Raw genomic sequence first — 17,807 nt, forward strand, 5'->3', positions numbered from 1 at the left:
ACTAAACTAATTACTGGATCATCAGTAGGCTTTTTATGTTAATAATGTAAACAATTAGTTCCAATATTGTAAGAATTTATTTGCAAACATAAATAAAAACAACTTCAATTTGAATTCTTCCATTTAACTTGCTTATTTTGTCTGGTATTCTGTAAATGAATAATCCAGCCAAAAATGATTTTTGCAAAGTAAATACAGAACAAGACAGGTTTAAAAAGGAAAATGCTGTAGATACTGTGAAAAATGTTGCAGAGTCAGGTCAGGCAACACCTAAATGGAGCAAGAAACAGTGAACATTGCTCTTAGGCCATTGACCTGAAACATTATCTGTTGCAAAAGGAGCAGATACTTCTTAAACTAAGGTTTCGGATTATTTTCTGCCCTTACATGGTTTAAGACATTTGTCATTAAGAAATGATGGAATAGGGACAGAAACAGGCAGATAACAAGGTAAACAAAGGTGTGGATTAGAGGTGCAAGAGATTGCAGCTGCTGGAATCGGGACTAAAAGTGCAGTCTAGTTGGGTCCAATGGCTTCTCTGCAAGGCAGAGCTTTGACCCCAGGCAATGCACAAATTAAATTCTAGTCAAATCTTTTCCATTGCAACCACCCCACTGCATCTTCACACTGGATCTTTAAAATCTGAAACTACATCTAACATTAATTTTGCCTGGGAATCATTCCTCCTGGCTTTCTGCGCAATAGGTCTAGAATATGACAAATATCCTGGACAAATATGGAGTTGGAGGCTAGGATTTCCATTAGCACAAAAAATAAAATTCAGAAACTAGACCCCTCAAGTCATCACCAGCAGAGTATTGGAAGAAAAATCGACCTTAGAAATTTACAGACAAGTTGCTGTTAAACTACACCAGCAACATTGCTATCATAGTTAAACCAAACTTTGTGATCTTTCTCAGGAAATAAATATCCAGCAAGAAATGGGTGAAGTTTAATAAATGTTTATTTAGATCAATATACATTATATCATTTAATAAACTCAACATTAGAAAGTGTCATAGTCTGCAGTCACAAGCACAAATAGGTTGGTAGTATTAGACACTTAATTATTTATTATAAATTCAAACCTGTCTAGGAACCAAATGGAAGGACTCATCCAGTTATTCTACAAAATGTCAAAAACATCAATAATGAGACAGAAAATATATAAGATCATTGAATTTGTTCAAAACCACGTCTTGTATGACCTGTTCACAATGCAATTCAAACCAAAACAAAATTCCACAAAGCAGTTCACTAATTTGGACAAAGCACAAAACTCCACATTTGGACTAATCCAAGATAATGGAATTCTGTTTTGTGTCCATTTCAGGCAACTGGTAACCAATTGTTGAAGATATTAAAAGTTAGCACCATCTGTTGTTTATTGCACGAGTAACATTCACCAACACTTCCAACTGTGGCATGAACGATTAACGTTGGAATACATGTAAACAGCACTCGCCTTGTTTTTTGATCAGTATCAAAGCTGATCATTACCTCTCTATTTTAAGTGTTAGAAAGCAGCACGTGGTAAGGCATAGCCTCTCCTCCGACGCTTAAAGCTAGAATCAGTTTGGATAGTTAGCTGTTCGTGAAAGTTAACGACTCAGCCAATGGCCATTCTGCAACGCTAATCGAGCACATTGCCCCGTGACCTATAACCACAACCATGGGTGGAGCTTGGACAAATATTTAAATTATTGTTCATAGTAGAATTGTATGGTGAACTAAGATAATTAGGCACCTAATGTACAATTTAAGTACACAAACATAATTGCTGATCAAGAAACGACTGTGCAGATACATTACAGCTCAATGTCAGAAAGCAGGACTGAGTCAGGACTGGGGTGTACTGTACATCTGTAATATAATCTGAAATAATCTATATCGAATGATGTGGACGATCAAACCAAGTGAACACTGAAAGAAGGTGCTTTTGAATGTTAAATATCAGGTGTCACTGAAGTAGATTTGATCTGGCAAAGCACTTGTGTAAGAGTCCATAATCAAAGAGAAAGTTACACAAACCAAATCTCACAACAACCAACAGCAAAGGCGTTCACATGTAGTAAAGAAATTAGTGCTGCTTCCTCCACTAGACCCTCTTTGATCAAACACGGCCAGAATTCCTTCAGAGAAGGCAAAATGCCCTTTCGAATACCGTTAACAGTTCAGCCGATGAACAGTGGTTCTGATTGTCTAAATTGAAGCAGACGTGAAACCTTGCAGTTCATAAACTCAAATGCTGGAGTAACTCAAGGGGCCAGGCAGCTGCCTGTCTGGCTGAGTTACTCCAGCATTTTGTGTCCATCTTCGATGTATACCAGCAGCCGCAGTTCCTTCCTACACCTTGCGTTTCTTCTCTGGTTTAGACACATGTTGCAGGTCAATGGTGCTTGTCCCAAGCCCATCCTTGACCCCGATAATTTCCTCCAACGCCTTCATTGCTGTCATCAGGCGACAGTGAGCCACCACAATCTGCCTTTTCAACTGCAAGTTAGAGAGAAATCAGTCAGAATGATGTGCAAAATACATATAGCGTGTAAAGTACAAGTACCCGGCAGTCTCACTCACTGGCTGGTGCCAAGCCAGGTGAAGAAAACTCACAATTCTAGACATATCCCAAAAGCTACACAGGATTAACGAGAAAAACAATTCACAGCCAACCCCAGCTCCACCCACCAGTCTTCCCTTCCCAAGATCTAGGGTAGGAGTTATTGAACTCAACATTACCTCTCCTATGTGCTGGGTTAAGCTCTGTGGTTCAAGATTCAGGGATGAGGCTTCCACGACAGAATTGCTTTGCAACTGGTAGCTGAAAGGTAACATATGGATTGATGAATTTGCAGATTTGTTTCTAAGAATAAATATTTGGATTATTATCGGTGTAGTTAAAATATGCATAGGATACAATGTCATAAATCTTTCTCTTTAATAGGATTTCTACAACCAGCCAAATAAGCTGTTAGGCCTTTACTTTTAAATATAATATAATACCTCACTCGGAAGAATGACACCCCAGCACTCAATATCCTATTGAAATGTTAAGAGTCTCAATATGAATCTGGAACACACAAACTACGATACTAAAGTGACTCTCAATCCTTAAAATTGGCCATTGAGACACAAATCCAATCTAAACTAGCTATACCGGTGACACAAGGGACTGCAGAAGATGGAATGTTGATCAAAGTGCTGGAGGATCTCAGTGGGTCAAGGTAGCATCTGTGGTGGAAATGGACAGATGACCCTTCGTCTTTGGCAGAAGAGATAAAGCCGGTAAAAAAATAACTACCAAGTGATAGTTGATACAGATGAGGGGTTTTTGATTGGGAGATGGGTGGTACAAGTGACAAAGGCTGGAAGTGAAAAGGAGATAAGTAAAGAAAAGGAGTGAAATGTGAAGCCAGAGGTAGGGATATAGATGGAAGGGGACAGAAGGAGGGGAAAGAGGAGTATAAAGAGGAAAGGGAGATGAGTGTACGGAGGAGGGGAAGGATCAGGGTAAGTACCAGTATCTACAGATCAACTCTCGCTACATCACATCCCCACCATCAATGTTCACAGCTAAAAAAGTACCAATAGGAAGGAATGGAAAATACATAGACATATGCTCAGCAGAAAGTACAGGAGTCTGCTGAAAGCACCTTGGCTGCTAAATAGGTCCAGTCTAATGAAGGATCCCAGACCAATATGTCACTTGGATTAGCGTCAACTACTTTTTATGGGAGAGTATCCACAATTTTCACCTAAAATATATTGGATACATGAGACACACAAAATGCTGGAGTAACTCAGCAGGACAGGCAGCATCTCTGGGGAGAAGGAATGGGTGACGTTTCGGGTCGAGACCCTTCTTCATTCAAGAGTTTCCTAACATATCTGAATGATTTCCAAATTATTTCCTTGGAACCAGACCCCCACCAGTGGATAACATTTCTCTCTAAACCCTCAGCTTTCAAATTTGTTACAATAATTTCTCTAAAATTGGACATCATGGTCATCTCTTAAATTTTCTCTTTCCTTTATTCTAAGGAATACAATTACATTATATCCAGTTTCACAAAAAAGTTTGCAATAGTACATAGAATGAAACGTCAATAATAGCAGCTGGCTTGCCCTAGAGAGCAGACAAGTCGCAGAAACTCTGAAGAAGGGTCTCGACCCGAAACGTCGCCCATTCCTTCTCTCCAGAGATGCTGCCTCACCCGCTGAATTACTCCAGCATTTTGTGTCTACAAACAATACACTCCCCGACTTGCGTAATAGGCGACTTATCTAAGCTTGCACTAGCATGAACAGTTCTATACTCCATCCCTAGTGCAACCAAGGCAAATTATAATTTCAGGTTGACAGCCGGTAATGGCAGCAGTGCTTTCCCAAAAGGCCTCGCAGCAGAAAGGGCCTCAAGTTGGCGATATGCAGAGTACTGCCCTGCTGACTACAAATTCAGAAGGTTCAATGGCGAGATGGAACTCAAGCCGACAATGCTTACCCAAAAGGGCGCATGCCACAGAAAGTAGCCATTGCATAAGTTGGGGAGTGCCTGCATATTATACAACACACTGCTGTGAGACCACAAAATGATACTCAAATTGTTATTCCAGAAACATCACTTGGTTACAGATCTGATGCATTCAAACACTGAAGCAACTTGGTTGCCTACTTGGTCTTTAGTAAGGTATTTGAAACGTTTGGTCATGGTAGGCTGATCCAGAAGATTAGGACAGATGGGATGCATGGTGAGTTGGTGTATTTGGATTCAAAATAATGATTTGTTTACAGAATACAGAGAGTATTGGAGGCTGTCTCACTGACTGAAGGTATGTAGCCACTGGTGTTCTGTATAAATCAGTGCTGGGATCTCCGTTGCTTGCAATAATTCACTGCCTCGAGTATGAATTTCATTCTTCCGTTTCAGGATATTTGACAATAAAACACTCTTGACATATTTTATTTATATATACTATATACATGTACACACACACACACACACACAATCACAAAATATACATAGAGAAATGGCAGATGGAACTTAATCCAGACAAGTGAGAGAGGTTGTACTGTCAGAGATCAAGTGTAAGGGAAAGGCATACAATAACTGGCAGTACCATGAGGGGCAATGATGTACAAAGGGATCTTGGGGTACAAGTCCACAGCCCCCTGAAAGTGGAAATACAAGGATATAAGATGACAAAGTTGTTCGGCAGGTAGCCTATATTATGGATGTTGAGTGTAAAAGTTGGGAAGTCAAGCTGCAGCTGTGCAAAATCTTGGTTAGGCCACATTTGGAGTAATTGTGTGTAGTTCCGGTTACATTACAGGAAGGATGTGGATTAGCTATCAGAAGAGGTTGGATTTGGTTTCTTTGGAGCATCAGTGATTGAGTTAGACTTGATAACATTAAAAACATTATGAGAATCATTGATCGGATCAATTTATTGTCTCCAAGTCTTTTTCCCAGCAAGGAAATCTCAAATACTAGAAGGTATAGTTGTGGCGTGACAGAGGAAAGTTTAAAGGAAATCTGTGAGGCAAGTTTTTTTTTTTTTTAATACTCAGAGTGTGGTAAGTGCTTGGAACACACTGCCAAGAGAGTATTGGTAGTGGCAGATACAATGGTGACATTTAGAAGGCATTTGTACACGCACGTGAGCATTTAGGGAACGGAGGCATGTGGATCATTTATAGACAGATATTGTAAAGGTTTTTGTCGGAGGCAATGCTCTGTTGTGACCAGCACAAGAAGACACGTCCACCACTGAGTTAGAGTGGAGGCTTTCTGGAGTGCTGGTATGGGTGTTGTTGGCTGCAAGGACTACTGGTCTCCAGAGGGCTAGTATGGACATTGTGGGCCAAATGGATTCTTGGGGTGGCAGCTCAGTCTCTCAAGCCTGATGTGCTGGCAGCTCACTCACGGCTGGTGGGCTGGCAGTTGACTCACGGCTATCTCTTAAAAGTCCATTTCAAGCAGGGTGCAAGGCCACCAAATACATCTAAAATCAATGTAGTGCATACAGGAAGTTGTCAAGTTTAGCCAAACAACCATTTGCACTGCCTTTTTACTTCAAACCAACCATATTTTCATTTTCAAACCACATTAAGGGCACTCACAGTTGAGTAGACGTGTGTTCAGTGTTATTCAGAGCTCAGAGAGACGTTAACCTCTCACTTCCTCCATCTTGCAGAGACTGAGTGAGGCACACCACTTCCGGGTTTTATATTCCCGCCCCCCTCCCACCAGCGGGGGCAGCAGAGAGAATGGCACAATTTTGTAAAACATTAAGATATCTCTGATTTTTCATCGATGGGAAAAATCCTCCAGTCCAGGCAGGTGGAGGGGGCCTCTGAGCGAGGTGGCCAAAAATGACGGCCGTAGGTGGCGGCGTTCTCTCGGAAATCACAGCACAGCGAGCCAAAAGTGGTCAAGATCAGACTTTTAGTAATATAGATATTACATTTCATGCCCAGACATCACATCTCCCTCTTTACCTTACAGACATCACCGGCACTGACATTTACAGTATATACATGTTCCATATTGTACCAAGACATTACATCTTCCTCTTCACTTTAAAGATGTTACATCTTCCCCTTTTTACTTTAATTCTCATCTCCCCTGATATCCACTTTAAATTTAAACTCTAGCAAAGGGCCTCTCTCAATTGCCTTCTGCGGCGACTGACGTCTGGCTCCCACCTCTCGCTTTATCTCGGCTTCTGAGGACTAATTCTGGCTTCTGAGAGACTGGCTCCTCTGTCCATTTCTCACCCCTGGGAGACTGGCTCCTCTGTCTAGGTTTCTCACACTTAAAGACCCTTCTGAGAGACTACTACTGGCTTCTGGGAGACTGGCTCCTCTGTCCAGGTTTCTCCCATCTGGGCGTCTGACTACAGATGGTCCATCCACGGCTATCCAGGAGTTTCTCACACTGCTACACGGGGGTCCACAGGTATACACGCGTCTATCCACGGCTATAGGGCTCTACCCTGGGCCACAGGTCTCTATCCTGGGCTACAGGGCTCTATCCTGGATCAGATGCTTCGATGTATCCTGACCTTACTCCCCCTTTATACGGAAAAAAAAAAGACTCAAAGTTTGGCCTCGATGAGGGAGAAAAGAGAAAACAAACTGCGGCAATCACCTGCAGCTATTGAAGACAAAAAACAGACACAAAAGTATGTTTGGCCTCGATGAGGGAGAAGAGAAGAGATAACAAACAGCCTGTCCAGACAAAACACTGATTACCCCATAATTAGGAAACACAAATCACCTGTGCAGACAGAACACTAATAACCCCAAGATATGGACACCCAGTTCTGTATTACTCTTACATCCATTCCCCCCTTCTAATGGAAGAAATGATCATTTATCATAACAGTACATAGTAGTAGAAAGGACCTAAGGAACAAAATAACATCAGGAGTGCGGCTGCCATTACTCCCTCTGGGAGAAGCCCATTTCTTACAGGTAGCATTTGATCAGCATGTCATCAGCATTTCAATATCAATTCTACAGCATTTCCACACTTGTGTCTGTGTCCTGCTGTTTTGCTCTTCGCTGGCTCTCCTTTGCTGCTGGTCCCGCTGCTCTGCTCACCGTTGGCTCTCCGGCTCACCTGGTTGCTGCCAGGCATCGCTGCTCCTTGAGACCGCACCAGCCGTCGGGGCTTGGTATGTGCGCTGTGCCCCGTTCGCGACCGTCTCTCTTTCCATCTCTCTCTCGCGGGCTCTTTTTTTTTCTCTCGGGGCCGGTCCCGCTGCTCTTTTGGACCGCTCCCCGCCGTCGGGGCTGGGTATATGCGCTGTGCCCCGTTCGCGGCCGTCTTTTTCTCTCTCTCTCTCTTTTTTTTCGCGGCCGGTCCACCTTTTTATCTCGCGGCCGGCTTTTTTCCTCTCGTCAGTTTCCTTCACGGCGGTCCGCCTCTATATCTCGCGGCCGGCTTCCTTTTTTTCCCCTCTCGTGGCCTGTCCACCTCTGTATCTCGTGGCCGTTCCGCCTTCTTATCACGCGGCCGACTTTCTCTTCCGGGCTTTTTTCTCTCTGCCGGTCCGCTTCTCTCACACGGCCGGGCTGACACTTCTTCTGATCGGGCTCGCTCCGTTTCGTCGGTATTGGCTACTGGCCCTGGCACTCACCCGATGCCGGCGGTGGCTCCACAGTCCTGTTGCGACCTTCCTCTACCTTTTCTCTCTCATCCATGGAGGCTTGAGGCTTGATTTCCTCTACTTCTTTCGTTTTTTTTACTTTGACACCATGTAAAGGTTTTTGTCGGAGGCAAGGCTCTGTTGTGACCAGCACAAGAAGACACATCCACCACTGAGTTAGAGTTAAAGAGCATCTTTATTCAGCAATCACTGCTTTTTATAATTAAAGGTCACCTGGTCTCAGTCTTGAGGCTCAGGCACGGGTTTCCACTTTAGATTACACAATCTAATTACTTGGCCTCCATCACGAGGCTCAGGCACGAGTTTCACAAGCTTCTACTTTAGATTACACCTATATTTATATTACATACATTACATTTCGTGCCCAGACATCACATCTCCCTCTTTACCTTACAGATGTCACCGGCACTGACATTTACAGTATATACATGTTCCATATTGTACCAAGACATTACAGATATGATTAGATTAATTTGGCATCATGTTCGGCACAAATATCATGGACTGAAGGGCCTGTTCCCGAGTTCTATGTTCTAATAGAAAGAAAGGGTCAATGACGTGCACGTATTGTTCAAAAATATGCATAGATCTCAAACAATGCTGCTGCTCTCTACTCACCAGTGAAACATTTCCTTGTCCAAACAGTACAGTCCACGCAGGCAAGACAACACATCTGTTGTAGAGAAAGGAACAATGCCCACATTGGTCTTGCAGCATCTGCAGTACAAGCACTTGTAAAGGCTACAAACAAAGAACACATAGTAATGGAAAGTAAGCCATCAAACATATTTCCGATTTTGTTAACATCACAATTGCAAAGTCTCATCCACTGCATTCCAACCACACCCCATCAAAGTTATACATAATTTTATTTCAAATAAATCGCTCAATTCTAACCATATGGACACTTATGTACCGTAGGACTGTGACTATCTGGACCAACCACACGAAAACCATGGCCAAGAAAACACACCAACACCTCTACTTCCTCAGAAGATTGAGACATTTTGGCATGTCTCCAATAACTCTGACCAACTTCTACAGATGCACAATAGAAACAACATTGGGATACATCACAGTTTAGTTTGGAAAGAGCTCTGTCCAAGACCACAAGAAATTACAGAGATTTGTGGATGTAGCTCTGTTCATCACCCAAACCTGTCCCCCCTCCGCCCAAATCAACTCCATCTAAACTTTACCCTGCCTCAGGAAAGAAGGCAATATGATCAAGGACCATTTACATCCCGGTCATTCCATCTGCCCAGGATGTAAATCGGGCCGAAGGGCCTGATTCCATGCTGTATCTCTGAATCAAACTAATATTTAACTGAACTTTTCCTCCTTTCAAATTCTCTCTCTTGGACAGAAGTCCCATTGTAAATTGGGAAATCCTCTGTTCCCTCCTCTTTCACCATAGCTCAGAAAATGATTGAAAATGATATTGGCTCCCTTTTATGCAGAATCCTTGTAGACTCTTGTAATTCCAATAAGGAATAAAACAGGTGAAATTTGACATCACTACTTGAGAACTATCAGACACAGAATTTGGTGCATCACCTCAGTGTCGAAAGCAGTCCTGAAAGTTAATTTTTTTACAGCTCACTCATTCACACTCACCATTCAGACAGCGGCCCTTCACATTCTATTAAAATAGTAGGATCCAGTTCCACATTCTCAGTCACCCCTGAAAGCAAAACAGCAGAAAGTCTTGATTAATATGGGACCTCTGACTGAAACTTTATTTCCACGAGAAAAATTTAAAAAAAATTCAACTGCAACATAATCCTGGGATATTGTGTGTTCACCTGTACTCAGGAATGGCTATCTGGAATTCTGCCACAGTACTTAAGAATTAAGCTCCTGCAATGAGGTAGAGGTTATAATTTGCAGTACACAAAGACGAGGTGCCTAATCCAAATCTTAAATTTAGAGACCATTACAATGGACAATGCCAATATTTAAGCTCGTCATTATTTTTAGGTATCATGTCCTGATGAAGCATCAAGATAAGGAACAGGTTGCAATACACCAATATCATTCAATATAATTGGCATATATGGATATGAATAGCAGATATGAACTGCAGTGTTGTTTGTCACCCAAGATTAGTCCATTCTGCCCCCACAACTGCTCGTTCAATAAGATTTTTGATTCCCTCAGGTCAACTCTGTCGCACTAACCCCCCCCCCCCCCCCCCGATTTCCTTAATACTTAAAAATCTATGCACATGCCGCGAATATGCTTGGTGACTGAACCTTTACAGCTGTCTTTGGAGGGAAATTCCAAAGATTCTAGGTAGATACATTTCTCCTCATCTGTCTTGAATAGCCAGCCCCTCATCTTGAGATTGTGATTGAGGTTCTGCTCAGTCCGGCTGGGGGACACATCATCCTGCATCAATTGCGTTGGCATTAGCTATGTTTCAATTAGATCGCCTCTTGTTCTTCTAAACTTGTGGAAGTTAGAGTGTAGCATCAATATTTGAAAGCCAGATATCCATAGGCCTAGCAGTCACTCAACACCCACCCTACATCAAGTCTGAGATCTACATGCAAGAGTGCACCATCCATAATTGTATCTATGTATGATATATCTCAGATTCTTGGGAGAAAGCATGCAAAACAAAGCTTTTCACAGTACTTTGGTACATGTGACAAGAATAAACCTCTTGTTCTTCTAAACTTGTGAGTATTATCCAAGTCTACATCATCTTGTGTCATGCAACAAATCAACCCTTACCAGACACAAGAATATTTAATGCTCTCAATCTATAAATCACATTTATGCACAGAAAATGCATAAAAGGAAAGATCAGGCATTAAATAAATGTCAACTTGGAACAACTATATTTCTTTATGAATTTCTGCACTAGTGTGTACACACCTTCCCTATATCCTTAAATCTCCAAGAAAGAAGTTGGTGACCACCTACTTTAAATGCCACCAATCCCAGAAACGTGTGGAAGTTAGAGTGTAGCATCAATATTTGAAAGCCAGATATCCATAGGCCTAGCAGTCACTCAACACCCACCCTACATCAAGTCTGAGATCTACATGCAAGAGTGCACCATCCATAATTCAAACCCAAACCTTACTTAAACATATCAGCACATTGAGCGTTGCGTTGGAACCACAGCATTGCAGAGAATCTCCCAGTACAGTGTGGCACTTCTTGCATTGGAATATCACACAATCGTTCACCTTCAGGCATCCAGTCACCATTTTATCCATCTGGAAAGGATACTACATGTAGAAAGATTGGGAGAATGATCAGAACAGTCATTTTAACAAAAATTTGCAAATTGAACAATTTTTAAATGAGTATTCACAACTTCGACAGACTTTTATTGCACAACATGAATGCAAGAGGCCAAATAGTTGCTAGCTATGTTTAAAATGTTGAATTCTATAAGCACAGTAAAGCTTATTAGCGATTACATATTGGGACATAATACCTAGAAAGCGTCAAGTATACACTGAGCTTCAAATAAGATGAGATGACAGCTTGTTTTGACCAATTTGTCAACATTTCACATATCTCTTTCTAGTTTGAATAACATGACTTGGGATCAGGAAACAAAAGTGCTTAGAATCATAGTCATACAGGCCCTTCTGCCGAATTTTCCCATGTTGACCAAGATGCCCCATCCAGCAGAGTCCTATCTGCCTGTCAATATCAAACGTTTCCTATCCACATACCTGTCCAAATGTCTTTTAAAGATTGTTATAGTACCTGCCTCAACTACTTCCTCTGGCAGCTCATTACATATACCCTACCATCCTCTGTTTAAAAAAGTTACCCCTCAAGTTCCTATTAAAATCTTTCTCCTCTCACTTAAAACCCATGTCCTTTGGTTCTTGGTTCCTTAATTCTGGGTAAAAGACCCAGTGCTTCTATTACTCGCTCCCGTGAGGACGGCCCGGCTCGGGGCTGGAACAGGGCTTTCGTGAGGGGCTGTGACGGCCGGCCCGAGGAAGGAACGGTGCTCCCGTCGGAGTAGCCGAGCTCGGGGAGGTACGGCGTTCCCAGCCCGAGGGAGGAGCGGCGCCCGGTCGGGGCGGCCCAGCCCGAGGGAGGAGCGGCGCCCGGTCGGGGCGGCCCAGCCCGAGGGAGGAGCGGCGCCCAGTCGGGGCGGCCCAGCCCGAGGGAGGAGCGGTGCCCGGTCGGGGCGGCCCAGCCCGAGGGAGGAGCGGCGCCCAGTCGGGGCGGCCTGGCGCGAGGGAGGAGCGGCGGCCTGGCGCGAGGCTGAGACGGTGGCAGTACTCACGTGAGGGCGATCCGGCTCGGGGCTGGAACGATGCTCCGGGGGCTGGGACGGCAGTTCTGGTGGCGGTGGCCTGAGACCGGGGGTTCGGCCGCGGGCCAGCGGCTGCGTCAGCAGGTCTGGTGAGCGGCAGCTTCGACTACCCCGGGCCGCGGTGTTTGAGCCGCAGGACAGGTTTTAACATCGCCCGGGGGGTATCGCCTCAGCGCAGAAGGAGAAGAGGAGGGAAGAGACTGCAGCCCTAAGACTTTTGCCTCCATCACAGTGAGGAGATGTTGGGTGGACTCACTGTGGTGGATGTTAATATGTGTTTATTGTTGTTTTTTATTGTATTGTATTGTATGTATGACTGCTTAAATTTCGTTCAGACTTCGGTCTGGATGACAATAAAAGGCTATTCTATTCTATTCTATTCTACTCTCATGATCTTATAAACCTCTATTCTTCTTAAATAGAGGCACAACATTATCCACCCTCTAGTCTTCTAGCACCTCACCCATGTCTAGCGATGATTAGTTTATCAGCCAGGGTGCCTACACTAAATCTTCCCCTTCGCTCTTCTTTTATGCTTGAGTTTGAATGGATTGTATCTATGTATGATATATCTCAGATTCTTGGGAGAAAGCATGCAAAACAAAGCTTTTCACAGTACTTTGGTACATGTGACAAGAATAAACCTCAGACATAGTGCTCTTTGGTATATCCGATCAGGCCCAGGAGATTTATCAACCTTCATGCATCTTAGGATGTCCAGCATCACCTCGACATCAATAAACCATCCGCATGGTAGGCTGCTCTGGAAGGCTAGAGTGCATGGGATCTAGGGAGAACTAGCTGAACTGGCTAGAAAATTGGCTTCATGAAAGGAAGCAGAGGGTGATGGTGGAAGATTATTTACCAGACTGGAGGCTTGTAAATAGTGGTCTGCCTCAGGGGTCAGTGTTGGACCCACTGCTTTTGTGGTTTATATCAATAATTTGTTTGAGAATGTAGAAGGCATGATTAGTAAGTTTACAGGTGACACGAATGTGGATGGTATTGTAAATAGCGAAGATGGTTATCAAAAATTGCAGCAGGATCTCATTCAGTTGCCCAGCCCAGATGGGCTGAGGAATAGTTAATAGAGTTTCATGCAGAGAAGTGCAAGGTTAGGAAGTCAAACCAGGCAGGATCTTTGCAGCAAATGGCAAGATTCTGGGGAGTGTTGTAGAGGGATCTAAGAGTGCAGGTACATAGTTGTGTAGGAAGAAACTGCAGATGCTGGTTTAAACAAAAGATAGACACAAAAAGCTGGAGTAACTCAGTGTGTCAGACAGCATGTCTGGAGAAAAGGAATAGGTGACGTTTCGGGTCGAGACCCTTTTTCAGACTGAGAGTCAGGGGAAAGGGAAACGAGGTACATCATTCCTTGAAAGTGGCATGATAGGTGGATAAGACAGGCAAGAAGGCACATTGGCCATCAGTATTGTATTCAGTCTTGGTCATCCTGTTATGGGAAAGATGATGTTAAGCTGGAAAGGGTGCTGAGAAGATTTACAAGTGTGTTACCATGATTCGAGGGCCTCAGGTGTAGGGAGAGGTTGGGCAGGCTAGGACTTTATTCCTTGGAGTGCAGGAAGATGAGGAGTGACAATAGGTGCAGGAGTAGACCATTCGAGCCAGTGTGCAGTATTCAATGTGATCATTCCCAATCAGTACCCCGTTCCTGCCTTCTCCCCATATCCCCTGACTCCACTATCTTTAAGAGCCCTATCTAGATCTCTTGAAAGTATCCAGAGACTCGACCTCCACCGCCCTCTGAGGCAGCGAATTCCACAGACTCACAACTCTGTGGAAAAGTGTCTTCTCATCTCCGTTCTAAATGGCTTACCTCTTATTCTTAAACAGTGGCCCCTGGTTCTGGACTCCCCCAACATCGGGAACATGTTTCCTGCCTCTAGCGTGTCCAAACCCTTAATAATCTTTTATGTTTCAATAAGATCCCTTCTCATCCTTCTAAACTCCAGAGTGTACAAGCCCAGCCGCTCCATTCTCACAGCATATGACTGTCCAGCCATCCCGGGAATTAACCTTGTAAACCTATGCTGCACTCCCACAATAGCAAGAATGTCCTTCCTTAAATTAGGGGACCAAAACTGCACACAACACTCCAGGTGTGGTCTTACTTTGGCCCTATACAACTGCAGAAGGACCTCTTTGCTCCTATATTCAACTCCTCTTGTTATGAAACTCAACTCCTCTTGTTATGAATCTTTGATCTTATGGAGCTGTACAAGATTAGGAGGGGAATAAATGCAGTATTTTACCCAGAACCAGACAACATAAGTTTAAGGTGAGAGGGGAAAGATTTAATACCAAATTGAAGGGCAACTTTTTCCACACAATGGACGGTGGGTGTATGGAACGAATTGCCAGAGGAGATAGTTGAGGCAGGTAATATCACAAAATTTAAAAAGACATTTGGACAAGTACATGGATAGGAAAGATTAGTAAGATATGGGCCAAAAGCAGGCAGTTGGGATTAGTGTAGATGGGACATGTTGGTTGGCGTGGTCAAGTTGGGCCAAAGGGCCTGTTTCCATGTTCTATAATACTGTCCTCAAGCCATCTTCATTATCTGTCCCCAATTTCCACAGACTTCATTCTTTCTCCACAGCAAAAACAGAGGAGACATACTTGAGAATTTTTCCCCCTTCTTACCTTGTTAACATCTTCTCCTTAATATATATAAAATCTCTTTGGACTTTCCTTACTTATTATCTGCCGGCGCTATCTCCCATCACCTTTTAGCTGAGTTGACATGTGCACTGGAGCAGGATCTATGACATTCTTATTTGCCACAGTTTCACATTAATGCAAAACCAGAAATAATAAATATACAATAAACAATAACAGCCTCTCAAACATTTGATGTGTGCATTGTTCCAAGACAAAACCTGAGTGGCATTGATGCCTTGTACAAGTATGTATTGGAAGCATAATGCATATGCTGGAATGTGGACCAAACTCAAACTGCTAGAGTGTAGGAAGGAACTGCAAATGCTGGTATTAAACTCAAGATAGACACAAAAAGCTGGAGTAACTCAGCACCTCTGGGGAAAACGTTACAGGTCGAGAGCCTTTTTCAGCTCCTAGAGACTCTACAGCACGATTATACACTGATTTGGTTGGCACATGAAACATCAGGGGATTGCATTAGGTGCGCTGCATGTATTACTTTGAGTGAACATATATTGTACACATATTGGAAATATATATATGTATACACAAACACACAACCGTTGGTGCTGGGATACTTTTGTCGTCACCAGACGACCCTAAAAGCAAAGATGTACCTTCTACAGACAGGCACAAGAAGCTGGAGTAACTCAGCGGGACAGGCAGCATCTCTGCAGAGAAGGAATGGCGGACGTTTCGGAACTTCGGGTCCGAAGAAGGGTCTCGACCCGAAACATGAAACATCACCCATTCCATCTCTGTCGCGATGTTTTTGTGTCTGTCTTCGGTTTAAACCAGCATCTGCAGCTCCTTCCTTCTACACGTGTACTTCCTGCACTCAGGTGAAACCTATCGCACCAAGCCCTCGCGTCGCACCAAGCCCCCCTCCCTCCCTCTGAGAGAGTCCACCTTTGGCAGGAGAGCCTCCTGGCCCAGCCGTCCACACCTAGCATTTCCCCCTTTTATTTTTAGACTGAGCACATCAAGAGATGACCGACTAGTTACTTACTCGGCGCCGGCTCTGCCCGCAACACCGGCCGTTACTCAGCTCCCGCCCTCCCGCGCCATTCAAACATAAACAGCCCCGCTCACGTGACCTGCCTCCGCCCGCCCGCCCACTGGCTACCGCGCCTGCGCAGCTTTCACAGCCAACACCAAAGATCATAGAAGATCTATGATCTTTGGCCAACACCTTCAGAGCCCCATCAATGTCCAGCCCGCCCAGACCTTCCTGATCAAACACTTTAACTCCCCCTCCCATTCCCACACTGACTCTTCTGTCCTAGGCCTCATCCACTGTCAGAGTGAGGTCCAGATCTTTGGTCCAGAGCGAATTAGAGGAACAGCGACAAAAGACACAAAAAGCTTCTTCCCTGCGGCTGTCACACTACTCAACAACAATGTACCTCGGTGACTGCCAATCACCCCCCCCCTCCCGAACACTCCTCCCACAGGAAAAACACTATGTCTGTATACATGTAAATAGCTTTATTTATTGAAATCATATTCTATGTCGCTCTTCCAGGGAGATGCTAACTGCATTTCGTTGTCTCTGTACTGTACACTGACAATGACAATTAAAGTTGAATCTGAATCTGAATCATTAGAGGAACAGCGCCTCATATTTCGCTTGGGCAGCTTACACCCCAGCGGTATGAACATTGACTTCTCTAAAGTAGTCCTTGCTCCCCCTCTCTCTCCATCCCCTCCCCCGTCCCAGTTCTCCCACCAGTCTGACTGCCCCCGATTACATTTTATGTTTGTTTTGTTGTTACATTCTCCATAACTATAAATGATCTAATCTATATTTTCCTTGATATCTACCCCCTTATATGTCTCGTTCTCACACCTTCCGCTTCCTAATCTTCATATCCCCCTCACCTGACCCTCAGACTGAAGAAGGGTATCGTCCCGAAAGGTCCCTCATTCATTCTCTCCTGAGATGCTGCCTGTCCTGCTGAATTACTCCAGCACTTTGTGTCTATCTAACTATATTTACAGTCCGGGTATATTTACATATATTTATTTACCATAAACTATATTTACTATGTAAACTACATTTACATATCTGTGTGCAGCTGCAAGTAAGAATTTCACTGTTCGATTTTAGGACATATAGAAATCTCTCTCTTTTCTTCAGGCTGATGTCAGTCCCCAAAAAAATGCCTGTCCTTCCCCTTAACAGATGCTGCCTGTCCCGCTGAGTTACTCCAGTACTTTGTGTCTATCCTCGATGTAACTCTGGAACTCTGCAGTTCCTTCCTACACAAAACATTCTCCCCGTCCAGAGCCTCTCGCACCCCTTAGAATCACGAATGATCTTGGTAAAAGAGGAAAAACAGTTTTTGGTAATGGAAGGGTTGACAACCAGGACATATAAATCGCATGTCAACATAAAGAAAGTTTTGGACAGTGGTTGGGAAAGTGCTGCTTGAAAAGATGGTGTAAGGAGTCAAGAGTGTTTTATTGTCATGTGTTCCAGATAGAACAATGAAATTCTTACTAGCAGCAGCACATCAGAATATGTAATCACAGTACACTGTAAACAATATAAAAAACGAAAGAGAAAACGTTCAGAGTGTGTGTGTGTGTGTGCCTATATACACATACTCACAAATACACATCAACACAAATCAAAAATAACTTGCCAAAG

General features: G+C 43.7%; 1 protein-coding gene across 1 annotated transcript; it reads right to left on the reverse strand.

Annotated features, from left to right (window-relative positions):
- Positions 1–75: 75 nt before the first annotated feature.
- oip5 (Opa interacting protein 5) lies at positions 76–16,415 on the reverse strand. The gene is made up of 6 exons (XM_033027786.1): positions 16,164–16,415; positions 11,267–11,414; positions 9,790–9,856; positions 8,791–8,913; positions 2,738–2,819; positions 76–2,494 (listed from the first exon to the last, which is right to left on the reverse strand). The coding sequence occupies exons 1-6, from the start codon at positions 16,413–16,415 to the stop codon at positions 2,348–2,350; spliced, it is 819 nt and encodes a 272-aa protein (XP_032883677.1). The 3' UTR covers positions 76–2,347.
- Positions 16,416–17,807: the final 1,392 nt, after the last annotated feature.

Source organism: Amblyraja radiata, chromosome 9 (assembly GCF_010909765.2).
Source record: "Amblyraja radiata isolate CabotCenter1 chromosome 9, sAmbRad1.1.pri, whole genome shotgun sequence".
NCBI lineage: Eukaryota > Metazoa > Chordata > Chondrichthyes > Rajiformes > Rajidae > Amblyraja > Amblyraja radiata.